A 15,283-nucleotide genomic window follows, 5' to 3' on the forward strand; every position below is an offset into this window, starting at 1 on the left:
ATTCAATTCATATTGTCCATTTGAGCTTTGAATGCGTTTCATTTTTGTGCTAAAGCCCTAAAATTATATGGTAAAATGAATGGACATGGTGGATAAAATACATAAATCATGGTGGGCTCCATGGAGTTTAAAGCATACAATGATGATTTCCTAGCTTCCTAGTGGGCCCCATCTAGCTTCTTAACGTAGTAACTTCGAGCGAAAGGCTTTAAATTTATTTGGAGGAAGATCAGATCCTTATCATTTCAACTCCAGGTGAGGAAGATAAGATTTGAAGAAAGTTGGGAAAATGAGTCAGAAATCCCAACTTGTTTCTTCAAGAAACCTTTTTCCTTCTCTTGAAATCGTCGAATTCTCATTTTCCAAACCCATGTACGCCTCTCTCTCTGCACCATCCATCTGGTGGGACGGATACTCGATCGGTCATAGTTCAAGAGAACACAAAGGTGTGTTTCCCCCTCTTCCATTCTTTTTGAAAAATTAGAATGTCGGCTTATAAGTCACTTAGGCTGTGTTTGGATGCCTGTAAGTTTTTTAAGTTGTAAGTCATAGGTAACCTACTTACAGGTGAAAGAAAGTTACAGGTAATTTTATTTGGGTGTAAGCTATAATTTACTTATATGTAACTTAATTTCTGTATTTTAATAACTTCTAACTTAGTTATGGTTAAGATACTGTCTATTCACACCAACTTGAATATGAAGTATGGAATTATTTAAAAATCAATTTGACACATAAAAAATCTTGAATAAAAGTATGTAATTTTATTGAACTCATTTCGATAAATAGTTGGATTGATTTTTACCCTAAACTAATCATTAAGTGGGTCCTAAAAGTATACCAACGTATTAAAAAACATGTAAAAGTAAGCCCACTTATATGTAACTTAAAAACTTCTTGGGGCCACAAGTTTAAAATCAAATTAAGATTTATTTTTCCCTTCATTCAGGTCTTTGTCCTCATCATGAGGTAAGATATCAAATAAACATTATAGTGGGCTTTAGAAGGTTTTTAATCTAAATACGTAAGATTGAGATTTGCGTCTATTTGCTTTTTTTGAAATCAAGCCCTAAAATGATATGAAAAAAATTGATGAATAACATGGATAAAATACATGCAATATGGCGGGGCCTACAAAGCACTAACTATTAGTGATCTAGTTATTGGCTAACGTCGCTAGTCAAATTGGATTGGATCCATCAAGGTGTGTGGGATCTCAAATTATGGAACCCATTGTGATATATTTTTCTCACATCTACATCATTTATCCGTGTTGAAAGCTCATTTTAGGACATGATCTAAAAAATAAAAAGATCTGAATCTCATGTGGACCATGGTATATAGGAAGCAATAGTAATTGACAATTAAAAAATTCTTGCTGGCACAAAAGTTTCAGGATCAAGATGATATTTGTTTGGTATTTTGGTCTTAAGTCTTTGTTACCTTATCCAAGGAAGATGATTGTGTACTGAGTAAACTCTTTAAAGCTCACCATGATTTATGTATTGTATCCACTCCGTCCATCCATTTTACCGTATAATTTTAAGTCTTGATATCAAAATGAAGAATATCTAAAGATCAAATGGACCACACCACACGAAACAATGTGAATTGAACTTCTACCGTTGAAAAAATTCTTGGGAGCCACATAGGTTTTGGATCAAGCTTATATTTGATTTTTCCCTTCATCTATGTTTGTACGATCTCATGAATAAGTTGGATGACAGATAAACATCACTGTGGGGCATAGCAGGGTTTCAACGGTGGAAATCATTATTCCCACCGTTTCCTGTGGTATGATCCACTTGAGCTCTGGATTTGCTTCAATTTTGATCTCAAACCCATAAATGGGCTGGAAAAACGGATGGACGGCGTGAATAAACCATATACATTCAACGTGGGCCTAACTGAGTTTCCACGGTACAGTGATAGCAAACTGAGTAACGCAGCACGCAATCGGATTTACTTGTCAACAGGTGAAATGACAAAAAAATATTTCAGTGGACCCGTGATGTTTTTAATGGTAGGAATTTAGTTAAGATTTTTTTTCTCATGTTGTGGCCCATTTGAGATTTGGATCAGCTTCATTTTTTGCCTAATACCTTAAAATGAACTTTCAATACGGATGGACGGTGTGGATGTAAGGAAAGTACATCACTGTGGGGCCCGCAGTTAGGCCTCTGAAACCGCCCCTGCCCAACGGCGCCGTTCCGCACTCACGCAAAAGGAGAAAAATGAAGGAGAGGAGAAAAGAAAAAAGAAAAACGAGTTAGGGTTAGGGCTTACCTTGCCAGAGCAGAGAGAGAGGGGAGGAGACGCTGAGAGAGAGAGAGAGGGAAGGAGACGCTGAGAGAGGGAGAAGGAGACGCTGAGAGAGATAAGGAGACGTTGGGTCAGAGCAGGTAGGTGCACTTTCAATGCTGCTGCGTTTCCACCTCCCTTTCGCAATTTCAAAATGGATAGCCGTTTCCTGTAACAAAGTAACCTGTGACTTGAAAAACACCTAATTCCTCTGTTACATTTCTTGCAATCTTACCTGATAGAAAGTTACAGATTGAGACTTTGTTACCTGTAACATTTCTCCCCCAAACACAAACTGTAAGAAAGTCACCTGTAACTTTCTTACATTTTACATATGTTACAGGCATCCAAACGGCCCCTAATACGATTTAATTTATTTTTATTGATTTATAATGTTTTTTTTTTTTTTTTGGAGGACGGTTCTATGCAAGAATTCCCGATTTTTTGACTTAAAAACCCTAATGAACTGATTTTTCTAGGAAATATCAACTCCTGTTGGAGAATCATGGATGTGAGATTTTCACGCGAAAACCTAATTAACTGATTTAGGCATGGGGAAAAAACTGAAATAGGAAAGACTGTGGGTTCAGAATTCAATACCAGATTTATGAATGAAGAAAAGGAGATAAAGAAAGAGAGATCGTTGAGTGAAACTCAACAGCCCTCTACCCATATGCTAGAGTTATCCTCAACTCCCCCTTTCTATACTTCTCCCATAAAGAAACAATCAGCAACCACTTGTATTCAATATCGTGAAAACAGTGTCTATATGTATGGTCTGTAGCCTTATCTATAGAGTAAGGATTGTAAGGTTTCTTTACTCGATCTGATCTCTAGAAAAGAAACAAAATTCTAAAGAGGCAACTTCCTAACAAACTAATAATAAAAAAAGGATACTTCTAAAATAGTAAAACACATATTAAAAGCAAACAAGGAAAGAAGACTTACGTGCTTAAGTGGGTTCCTTTCCGGGCCTCTTCTTATGCACATGTGTGGAGCATGCATGTTTTGGATGGTGTGTGATTGCATCAATTCCTGGCTTTTAAGAACTCAGCTTTGTTGAGTAGATGGCAATGTGTTCCTCATAAAGCTCTTGGCTGATATATTTACAATCATCGGTTGAAATTCACGTGCTGTCTGATCTTGATTGACCATTGGCATCAATTCCCGCCGTGACAAATTGAAATTATATATTTATATGGTCATCAAGCACATCTTTGATGACTTTCTCGAATTGGCGCGGTACTTTGGGTATTTGGATGGTTTGTTTCTTTTGTGATCTCATCTTTGTAATGTCCAAGGTAAACTGTAAGGTTTTCCATGCCCAAAATAGAGTCAATCTTCATTTTGGGTGGAAACTCAATCATGTATATGGTTATCACCGAGCTTCTTGAGAACATGATAAGGACCTTCCTTTAAGGAATGGAGCTTGGTATAAGTTCTCGCTGGAAACCTCTAAGGCTTGAGCTGCACGATGATGTTATCCCCTTCTTGAAATTGTGTAAGATGTCATCTAACATCTGCATGCCTCTTGTAATTTTCATTATTAAGGGTTGTTGTCTGCTTGACTTCCTCATGTACTTGACATGTTGTGGAAAATGCCTGAACATCCTGGTTGGGTCTAGTCACAATAGGAAGTGGAAGTAAATTGATAGATTGTCAAGGTTTAATTCCAGTCACAATCTTGAAAGGAGAGAATCCCGAAGTGCGGTTCATGGAATTGCTAGAGGCAAACCCGGGTTGAGACAACATAAGGTCCCATTAATTGATGTAATCACGAACTAAGCATCAAATAAGATTCCCAAGGCTCCAGTTTACAACCTTGGTTTGTCCATATGTCTGTAGATGGTTGGCACCTGAGAACTTTATTTTAGTTTCCATCTTATACCACAAAGTTTGCTAGAAGTAACTAAGGTATTCAACAAGTAATGGTAACAGCCAACATAATGGCCGATTGTGGTATTGTACGTTACGAGGTGTTATAGCCCCCATAATGGTAATTTTTTTAACAAAAAAAGAAAAGAAAAAATATTAAAAATGGAAAAGTTGAGAGTATTCTAGGTATGTGTTCTTTTATGATGGGGACACCTTGCGTCTTTAAAAAAAATGTGTTCTTTTATGGTTTTCAACATGTTTATGATGGTATAACTGGATAACATGTTGTTTTTTTGGTAAGAATGCCGTCTTGGGCTACTTGATAATTTTATTCACCTGAGAAGCTTAAACTGACTTCAAAATTCCTATATTCAAATTTCTAAATATCTAATATTAATGATTTGATATAAGCAAGATTATATGAGCATGAATCTAATGGTGAGACAATTATGCGTTTATAATTTCTATAACCCTTTAGGCATAAACAACCATAGTATAGCTGTATAAGTCCATAAAATGTTAATGCATGAAGTATAAAGTCAACTGTCATAAGTCATAAGTGAATCAGTGATACAATGATGTCAAAGGACAAACTTAAATATAAAAACATTATTTGCTAATCATATCACAACTAGTTTATAATGTAATGATATGATTAGTAAATAATGTTTTTATATTTATATTTGTCCTTTGACATCATTATATCACTTACGACTTATGAGAGTTGACTTTATACTTCTGTAGGGCTTTAGAGATCACCACGAATAGAAATGGAGAAAAGGAATCCCCCTGATGAAGTCCCATTTCTTGTGGGCGTTAAATTTTTGAAATGCATTGGATTGTGTAGGCTAGATAAGGGTTTAGGATTAGGATGTGGACTTTTTGCTAAACTGCAAACATATGAGAATTGGACTCAGCTCTAGGCATAGACAGATTTGGGGAATGGTTCAAGGACTTGGGTTTAGGTGTAGTATTGGGTTTTAAAAGGGGCTGGAATGGGTTGTCTTTTAGAAAGAAGGTTAGGGAACAGTTTGGGTAAGAAATAGGGCTGGAAAGTCTCGGATGAGCTCTGGTAGGTGCTCAAAGTGCATGGTTGGGGCATGTGTAGGATAATTTTGGGGCTGGTTTCAGGTCTGTCACTGCAAAAGCTGTTTCAAGAACTAGAGACAATTGCAAAAGCTACAGAAAAGTCTGCAAAACTGTAGGAAAGAAATTAATAGAAAACTGCAGCAGTCTCTGAAATTAAATAGCAGTAACAGGGTTTCAGGATGGTGTAGATTTAGTTTTCAGGGTTATGAAAGGGGAAGCGGATTACCTGGTGACCTGATGTTGTGGGATTTGATTGGGCTACATGTTGTCAGATGGGGCCCATGCAAAGCGTGTTTGAAAGTTGTTCAGTTGAGTACATATTCGATCAGGCCCCATCACTGACAGTGACATGTGGCCTGATCAAATCCCACTCATAGGTCACACAATTTGCTTCCTAGGAAGGGCATAGGGGTCATGCAATCCGCTTTCAAGGAAGGGTGTAGGGGTAGACTCAGGTGAGAGATCGGGTTTATGTTCAAAATTAGGGGGGAAAAAATCTAAGAAAACATCTGCAGACTGCTGAACTTGTTCTGATACCAGATTAATCAACCGGGGGGCCAAAAAAAAAAACTGAAATGGGAAAGACTGTGGGCTGAAAATTCAATACTAGATTTATGAATGAAAAAGGAAAAGAAAAAGAGACTGGGGGTAAAACTCAACAGCCCTGTATGCTGGAGTTCTCCTCAACTCCCCCTTCCAATACTTCTTCCACGAAGAAACAATCCGCAAAAACTTGTACTCGATATCATGAAAAGTGTATCTACACTACTGGTCTGTATCCTTATTTATAGAGTAAGGATTACAACTTTTGCTTCGCCTAATCCAGACAAAGTAAACAAAATCCTAAAGGGACAAGTTCACAAAAAAGTAATAATAAAAAAGGAAACTTCTAAAATAGTGAAATGCAGATTAACATGTGTGGAGTGTGCACTTTTTGGATGGTGCGCGATTGCAAACCACCTACTGCCGCGTCCGTGCCCCAACGGGGGAGCGAATGCTTTTCAGCTGGCCGCGCGTGTGGGGCGCACGGGCAGCCAATCTCCGTCCCGCGATGCCGCCGCCGGATGGGGCGAGCGCCGGGTGGGGCAGCACGGTGCGTGACGCCCAGGCAGGTGTGCCCGAAGCCACTAGGAAATATCAACTTCTGTTAAGGAAATGTGGATAGGAGATTTTCACCCGAAAACGCTAATTTGCTGATTTTTCTAGGAAATATCAACACCTGTTCAAGAATTGCAGGTATGTCAGAAGAGGTGAGGAATTGGGCTGAACTGCAGCCGGACATGCTTTCTCTGATTTTTCAAAAGCTCGGTGCATTTGAAGTCCTTTTCACAGTGCAATGTGTCTGTTCTTCGTGGAAGCGACTTTCCCACGAGCCTCAGCTGTGGCGATGCATAGACATGCGGAGTCCTTGGGATTTATACAACGACGAGGATGGTTTGGAGAAGATGGCGAGGAATGCTGTAGACAGGAGCGAGGGACAGTTGGTCGAGTTCTCTGTGGAATACTTTGGAACTGACAAGCTCTTACAGTACGTCATTGAACGGTGAGTTTTTTGGATCTCTTGCACTAAATATGGCGTGATGTTGTTGCTGTTAGAGTTCTGATTGATCTATGCTACATAATGTGAATACGTTTTGGACATTTTTGCCCCTGCAATTAGTCATAGGGATGGAAAAAAGCTTTTTATTTTTATTTTTATTTTTATATTTATTTATTTATTTATTTTTTTTGAAAGGTAAAAGCTTTGGTTTTTTCATTATTATAGTTGAAGAAATTATGCATGCGGTGCACCATTTAAAGTCATCCCCCTTTTTTTGAGAGGCACTGTAAAAGTCATACTTATCATGCGCTTCCTCCTAATTCTGACATGTGGTAATATGTTGTAGCGATTTGGGCTGTTCATCTAGTCACTCTACTGTGGATTAGATATTCTCTAAGAAGTGTACAGATTAGAAACCTCAGTCACTTGATCAGTGGGCTTATTAAATAAAATGTGGCCATTGGTTATATCTGTGCTCTATATAATGAGAATTGCCAGGGCAAAAACATGCATCTAGTCATCGAAAGCCATTAGACCATGGCACCATGCTCCATAAAAGGACATGAGAAAGAGCATTTTGTTGTTAAGGTGAAGCTCCATCCTAACTCACACCAAAAGAAGTGGTTTGCTACAATAAATCTGGATTATTTAATAGGATACACAGGGACTATACCTTTTTTATATCAGTCATGCATGGTGATCCAAACCATTGGTTTGGGGAGACACATAGTTGATGGCGGTTTCCTAAAAAATATTCAAGATTAGAAGATCTCGAGCTTTTGGTAAATGATTGGGGAGATGGTCAATATTCAAAGGAAGATAGTAAAATGCATCAAGGGTTGATACATTTCAATTTGAGCTTTTTTGGGCATTCCCCATCCCCTTTGAAACTGATCATATATGTGGTTTGGATCATTATCATATATGTATTTGTGAGGGCATGTGTGTGCGTGTGATCAAGTCCAAACCTCGGCACCATAATTATAGTGCACGTGAGTGATGTTGGCCCCATTGTGATGCGTGACATTCATTCTTACTATCATGCAGAGCTTCCCATGTTTAGCTATGGGCAAAAAATTAGGCTAATCCATGACTCAGGTGGGCCACATGAGAGGAACAGTTGGGAGGGCGACTTCCACCATTGATTTTCTTTGGGCCTCATCCAAGTTTCATAACCACTTGACTTTTAGGTTTGCCATCATCTGGGTAAATGTTTCATATGATTGTATGGCATATACACAATAGTGTCGGGCCTCCATGGGTATCAAGGGTGGCATCCCCTCTCATGTATTCCTGCTTATGTAGCCCAACTAAGTTATGGATTTGGCCTATTTTTGGTCCCTTCCTAGCAAAAGATGGGAGGGTATGCATGATGTTTGGAGTGGATGTAAAGTCAACACATCATGTGGGGCCTACAACACTTGCTTTTACCACAATTGCGGTGAAGCACTTGATAATTTATTTGTGCACTGCGTGCATGTGTATGTGTGCGCATGTGCGTGCTCAAGTTATCTTCCATCAAGTGGATATTTCCCAACATGTCATGTGCATGTGACATCAAACCCGTTCAATGGGTTGGCCCAACCATGTGGATCTTGTGTAAAATCAACTCATTGGGTGGACCCCACTTGTATTTCGTTATTTATCAGTGTGCAATAAAAATGTGGACCTCAAAAGCCCAATTCGCGAGTCCTACGGCCCGTCCGTTGGGTCCTATTTGTTGAGTTGTGCTTAAATTTTTAAAAGATTGCGATCCTTTGTCTGGTTTTGGTTTGCTTCTTTAAGGTATTTTTTTAGTTAATATTTTGAAGGATCTTTAAGGGGTTATTTAGTCATTAATGGTTTCTATTTTGAGAGATATTTGTCTTTGAAAAATTTTAATAGAATATATTAATATCTTTAGGGATCTTTAATAAGATACATTAATAGCTTGGGAAATCATAATAGGATAAGCAGGGATAAGCATGGTAGGATAAAAGAAAGTGAGAGATTTAGGTCTACATTTATTGTATTTCTTTTTTCTTTAAATTTAGAATAAATGAGGATGTGAGTGCGCGTGTGTGCGCATGCATGTATATATGTAGTCGGGGGGTTGGTGTTGAGGCCGTACCTTTTTGCATAGATAATGGATGAGTTAATGAGGCATTTTCAGGAAGAGATCCCATGGTGCATGTTGTTTGCAAATGACATGATTTTGATTAACAAGATGAGGGAGGGTGTAAACACAATGCTAGATTTGGAGGGATGCTTTATAAAGTGTTTAAATTAATTGGACCAAAGTAGAGTATGTGGAGTGCAATTTTAGTAACAATATGAGTGGAAGCTAGATAAGATTTCTGACCAAGAAGTATCTCAAGAGGACCACTTTTGATATCTTGGGTTGATAACTCATGAGAGCGGAGAGACTGCGAAGGATGTTGCCCCTAGAATTCAAGCTGGGTGGAAGAAACGGAGATGTGCCTCTGGAGTTTTATTTGATCATAGTTTATCAATGAAACCGAAGGGGAAATCTTATAGGGTAGTTATAAGACCAGCCATTCTTTATGGGGTGAGAATGTTGGGCAGTTAAGGAACAACATTTTCATAAGATGATTGTAGCTGAAATGAGGATGTTGAGATGGATGAGTGGCTAAATGAGAAATGAAATGAATGCATTTGAGGGAACTTAGGAGTAGCACCAATAGGTGATAAGATGAGGGAAAGTAGACTTATAGATGGTTTGGCCATGCGCATTGGAGAATAAGAACCACACCAATTAGGAGTGAGTTGGTGCAAGCTAGAGGTGCTAAAAGAGTAACAGAAAGGCCCAAAAGTACATGGATGGAGGTTGTAAGAAAAAAATTGATGTCCTTGTTCTAATTGAAGTTATGGCACTTGACAAGGTGGGTGGTGGACCAAGATCATGTAGTCGACCCCAATTTGTTGGGATAAGACACCCTTAAAAAAAAGGGATAATGCTTAGATGATGATGAGATTTTGAGAGGCTTGGTTTTGAATGGGAATAGAATCAAGGTAACACACTGTTTCTTGATTTCTTTTTCCATCAATGACAAGTACCATGATAAGGTTTGGTGTGATGTGGTGTTGATAGATGTGTGTGATGTATTACTCGGAAGGCCATAACAGTACATTTGGAACCAATGGAGTGTATTGGACATCAGGGTTAGTTGTGAAACAAGCCAAAGGGAAGTCATTGATGGAGTCATATTGCTTTTAACTGGTGGGGAATGATGCCAAGAATGATGATCACAAGAAACATGTCATGAAGATTTGGCACCGGGAGCCAATTTTGTTGGTCACACAGCCTATTCGATGGGCCTCATATGTTGAGTTGTGCTTAGAGATTTTTGTGGTTCTAGCTTGATTTTGAGGTCTTTATTTAATAAAAATTTTGAAAGACCTTTAAGGGAATATTTAGTCATTAACGTTTTTTTTTTTTTTTCCTATTTTGAGAGATTTGTGCCTTATTGAATCTTTAATATAATATACTAATATCTCTTTGTTGGAAAGGTTAGAATATATTTATATCTCAGGGGATCATATATTCATATCTTGGGAGGTCAAAATAAGGGAATTTTACAAAAAAAAAAAAAACACACTATGTAATTAATGTGGACTTTAACATTACGGTACTTTTTTCAAAAAGGTTTTCAAAAATCTATCTTATTAATCGATATGATTATCATTCCACTACCTTCCGTCACGGCTGTTGTGCGAGCAGATGGCTCGGTGGCTCAGGTGGGCCCTGTCGTGATGTTTATGTAAAATCCACCTTGACCACCTGGTGCATCATCCCATGTTAGGCATAGGTCCCAAAAATCAGCTCCATCCATGATTTAGGTGGACCACATGATTGGAAACAGTGTACAGGGCAACACCCACCCTCCAAACAATTTCCATCAGTGTGGCCCATCCGCCCATGCGAATAACAGATGGGTTTATTTTTGGGCCACATGCCTAAATTATTGCGTGGAATCTAATGGTTGTAGTGGATTTCATATAATTATCATGATGGGCCTTGTAAAAATCAAGGGTGGACGTATCTCTCCTAGCTGTTTCCTTTAGTTTGGCCCACGAGAATGACGGCTCAGCCTAATTTTGTCACTAGGCCTAATATGGGACTAAATATCTAATGGTTGGAGTGGATCTTAAATAAACATAACGGTGGGCTCCTTTAAAACCAAGAGCGGTGTCCCATGCAATTCCATTTTGTTCCAAGTACTCTCTATGTACGGTTAGAGGGGGACGTCAGGATTTGATTTTTGGCGGGGCCGACTGTGATATGTATGCGAAATCCACTCCAGCCCATTAGATGCATAATCCTAGTTTAGGCCTGGAGCCAAAAGATCAGATTGACTTCAAGTGGGCCGCAACAAAGAAAAAAGTTGGTAGAGAGATGTCCGCCCTTGATTTTTATGGGGCCCATTGATGATTATATGAAATCCACTCCAACCATTACATGTCATACGAAAATTTAGGCCTAGGGCCTAAAAATTAGGCCCACCTATGATTCAAGTGGGCCATACTAAGGGAAATAGATTTGAGGGCGATCTTTGCCCTGTACACTGTTTCCAATGATGTGGTTCATCTGTATTATGGATGGAGGTGATTTTTGGTCCCTAACATGATGTGACATTCCTCGTGGTCGTGGTGGGTTTTACATAAACACCACAGTGGGACCCACCCATTTGTTCGCCTACCTGCCCAATTGGCCATTACAGAAATGTAACGGATGGTAGTGGAATGATAATTATATCGATTAATAAGGTAGCTTGTTAAAAGCCTTTTTGAAAAAGGTATCGGAATGTAAATGACCTATTAATTGCGTAGTTTTTTTTTTTTTTTGTAAAATTCTCATAAAAGAAAACTATAATGATCAACTCATGATACTTTCTCATGATTTCCTATGAGCATGGTTTTCCATGGATTCAATTTTGGGGGTTTTGTTTGTATAACGAGTTAAAAAAAAAAAAAGGAAAAAAGAAAAAAAAAGAAGCTCTAGCATAAGTCACCTTTTATCTTGTGCATGAGAACTTGAATATGATTTTTGGATAATGATTTCTTTTTGAAATTCAATGTTTACTTTGCTATCCAAACAAATATGAAATGTATCATCATGGGAAAAGCCACCGATTTGAGGGAGGGGATGGAATCGTGACCTTTCAAAGGAAAAAAGGGAGGGAATTGTGTCATGTGTGCTAGAAATCTGTTCTCATCCATCCCGCATCAATAGGGCTAATTTTTGCACAAGCTGATCCTTATGGCAGGGCCAACCTAGTGGAAGGGTTGGACTTGGATGTTGCATGCATTATTGGAAGTTATTTGCTGGGTGGATGATAACTTATGGTCCAACTGGTTGGACTTGAGACATTACACACACACACAATCAGATGCCCCAGTTTCCTTCTTTGCTCTGAGACATGGTAGGAGTGGGAATGGTTGGTATTGTCCAGTACCCTCTCATTATCTAGTAATCTATATATATATATATATCTTTGTTTTTGTAAGTATGTTCTCTTGTAATCCTTTGTTTCCTGCAAAAGTCCTCATTCCCTTAGAATTGCACTGAGTACTGGCCACTGTTCATTGTCCATACATTGCTGGATATATGTATCTGAGGTTTACTGGACCTTGGATTACTCTGGTACACTACTTCCTACAATACATGGTTCACTAGGTGTATGATCATGTGGGTTGCTCTAGTACATAGTGCCAAGTATTCATGTTATAGTTGTATCTCCAAAATTGATCTTGTGATTTACATGGAATGATCAGTGTTATTACTACAAATGGCGCACGTGCGTGTGATAATGATAATGAGCAAAGAAAAGGAGGAGACACTTAATCCATTAAGATAATATCTGTGCGTGCCTGCATCTATGCATGCCAAAGCAATTATCTGGGAATTATGACGTACCTATGGTGGTCTCAGTGTGGTTGTTCCTGCAGGTGATACACATACATATTCAATATTTACCCAGTTTTACCATTCCAAATTATCTACGGTTAAAATTTTCTTGCCAAAGCTGTCTGACAAAATTGTTCCACTCTTGTGGGGTCAAGGGAGCTCCACACCTAATATAGGGGGGGTTGGGGGTGCTTTGGACAAATTGCCTTGAATAATTCTTTGGAGGAGGTCCCACTAGATGGAGTCCCAATATGCTTGTTAGGCTCTTTGACAAAAAGAAACCCCATGAAGTGCTTTCAACAATTGTTTAAGTAGATGAATCTTGTACCCCTGCAAGCCTCTTCTGAAATTCAAGTTTCAAATGACTTTTACCCAAGAATTAGCCGTCTTTAATCTTTATGAATTTGGGAGCAAGCATATACTATCTCGGACATCAATGAGCTAGTGAAGACACTCCAACCACTTATCCTCTACCAAAATATGATTTTAAATTATTTTTTTTTTCCACCTTGACCATAAAATACTGCAAACCAATCATTGAGGTCCTTTTTGACACCTTTTGAGACATTGCCAAATGGATCTCTTCCTCAGTCCTATGACAACCCGGGACCCTCACCCATCCTCCCTTGAGCCATATTGGCTAGCTATTATGTTTCTCCAAAGGAAGCCTACTTTTTTCCAACATCTCCTCTCTCCCACGACTTGCAAGCCACTTCCTCCCTCCTCTTGCATTGGGCGGGCCATTTTTACTTGTTCCTTTCTATCGTTGGTTTTCATGTCAATGCTCAGACAGTTGAGGTTGTCCAATCGGCAGTCTTTTTGGTTTGGTGCATCACACTTAAGAATGACTGGTCGCTGGGATTTCTGGGTTTCAGTGGGGCCCACCAGTGAACACCCTTTGGTCACCAAATTATTGTTCCATGTGTCTGATTTATCATATCACATGATAAGTAGCATTGTTGGTGGTGCAAGGGATAGATTTCCTCGTTGTTTAATGAGACTTCACTTTGTATTGCTTCAAATGCATTATGCTATTCAAGAAATTCTCATGTTTTTTTCTTTTCTTTTTTGACCTTTCTTTAAATCTTTCTGAGAGATGCCATTCTCTTCACCACTAACTTGTTGACTCTTGTTCAGTGTCAGCATCTTAAGATGCCTTCGCCTCATACGCTGCTACAGCATATCGAATGAGGGGATCATCGAAGTGGCTAAAAAAATTCCCCACTTGGAGGAGCTTGACATTTCCTATTGTTCCTTCCCAAAGGAAGTTCTTGAAAATGTCGGCCAGTTGTGCCCACGCCTGAAATCTCTCCGACTGAACTGCCAAGGATACAAACGCCCGCACATAGAGTGCGATGAGGAGGCACTTGCAATTGCAGCAAACATGCCTGAATTACGCCATCTCCAGCTAATGGGCAACAAGCTAACTGACTATGGCCTGCGGGCAATCCTTGATGGCTGCCCCCATCTCGAGTCCCTCGACTTGCGCCAGTGCTACAGCGTGAATCTGGATGGGGGCTTGCATAAGCGATGTGTTGACCGGATCAAACATTTAATGCTTCCCAATGACTCCACTGTGGATTGTGTGTTTGACGCTGAAATTGATGAATATGGATCCGATTATGACGAAGGTTACCCATCTGGATTTTCTGAGATAGACATTCTGTCCGACGATGAGTATTATGAATTCTCCGATGTCGACGTATTTTCAGATTTTGAGTTCTGAAATGACTTCACGGAGTTGATGCTGGTCTTAAATGATGACATGACTTTTGGGTATGTTTCATCAGTAATCAGATTGGTCTTGATGGTTGGCTGATGGTTCGTGCCTGCATATCTCAAAGCAAGATGTCAATATCACCTCAATGGCTGCTGCTGCCTTCCACATTATTGCAATCAATTCCTTGGGTGCTTTCATTTCACTTCTAGCCTGTGCACAGCTTGCCTATATCCCGTAAAATATAATTGGTTGGTTTTATGGGCTGCAATATTATCAACCATCATTTGATCGATGCTCAAAAATCAATTCCATTGAACAAATGTGATCGATCTTTTTTGCTTTTCTTTTTTGTTGTCTAAATTGAGTTTTTGGTAGATTTGAAGCTTGATAACTGTCCAACCTGCCTGTATATTTGTGGAACAGATAACTGTCCAACCTGTCATTTTTTATTGCAGATTTCGTTTGCCCTAGTGCCAGAAGCACAGCTGATATTAATTTGGGTGAAGAAGCATTCCATCCATGCTGCTTCAGGTGGAACATCCAAACTGGCCCCAGGATATGGAATTTAGGATTTGAAATTCCAAAAATTAGTATCAAGCGAAGGTAAAGGTCAGTAAACCTAGTGAGCACATTCTTCTTACCTGTAGCATTTTGTTGTACTCAGTACTAAAACCCGCTGGCTCGACTTGAAACTCCCTGTGGTCAACTCAACCTTGCGAGATTTTGAGCCGAGTTTCTGGGAAATTCGGTACTTGGCCTGACTTGGTCTGAAAGAGACTCTTCAGGTCGACTTGAATCGCTTTGATGGCTCGGTCAGCTCAAACCTGGAAATTTTTTTCTTAAAAATAAA

General features: G+C 39.2%; 1 protein-coding gene across 4 annotated transcripts; it reads left to right on the plus strand.

The window, feature by feature from the left end:
• Positions 1–2,214: 2,214 nt before the first annotated feature.
• LOC131243592 (putative F-box/LRR-repeat protein 23) lies at positions 2,215–14,887 on the plus strand. Of its 4 annotated transcripts, none has more exons than XM_058243078.1 (4): positions 2,215–2,402; positions 6,472–6,515; positions 6,598–6,808; positions 13,851–14,887. In XM_058243078.1, the coding sequence occupies exons 3-4, from the start codon at positions 6,663–6,665 to the stop codon at positions 14,437–14,439; spliced, it is 735 nt and encodes a 244-aa protein (XP_058099061.1). In that variant the 5' UTR covers positions 2,215–2,402; positions 6,472–6,515; positions 6,598–6,662; the 3' UTR covers positions 14,440–14,887. The 4 variants fall into 4 exon arrangements, with proteins under 4 accessions (XP_058099061.1, XP_058099068.1, XP_058099053.1 ...); XM_058243085.1 differs by having other exon boundaries at positions 6,472–6,501; XM_058243070.1 differs by having other exon boundaries at positions 6,502–6,808.
• The last annotated feature ends 396 nt before the right edge of the window (positions 14,888–15,283 follow it).

The sequence above is a fragment of the Magnolia sinica genome, chromosome 1 (genome assembly GCF_029962835.1).
Source record: "Magnolia sinica isolate HGM2019 chromosome 1, MsV1, whole genome shotgun sequence".
Classification (NCBI taxonomy): Eukaryota; Viridiplantae; Streptophyta; class Magnoliopsida; order Magnoliales; family Magnoliaceae; genus Magnolia; species Magnolia sinica.

Excerpts from the sequence above, each read along its gene's own strand:
- LOC131243592 (XM_058243070.1), top strand. The coding sequence starts at position 6,504 with ATGTCAGAAGAGGTGAGGAATTGGGCTGAACTGCAGCCGGACATGCTT. Across the intron at positions 6,809-13,850 it reads TTACAGTACGTCATTGAACG|TGTCAGCATCTTAAGATGCC; the intron begins GTGAGTTTTTTG and ends ACTCTTGTTCAG.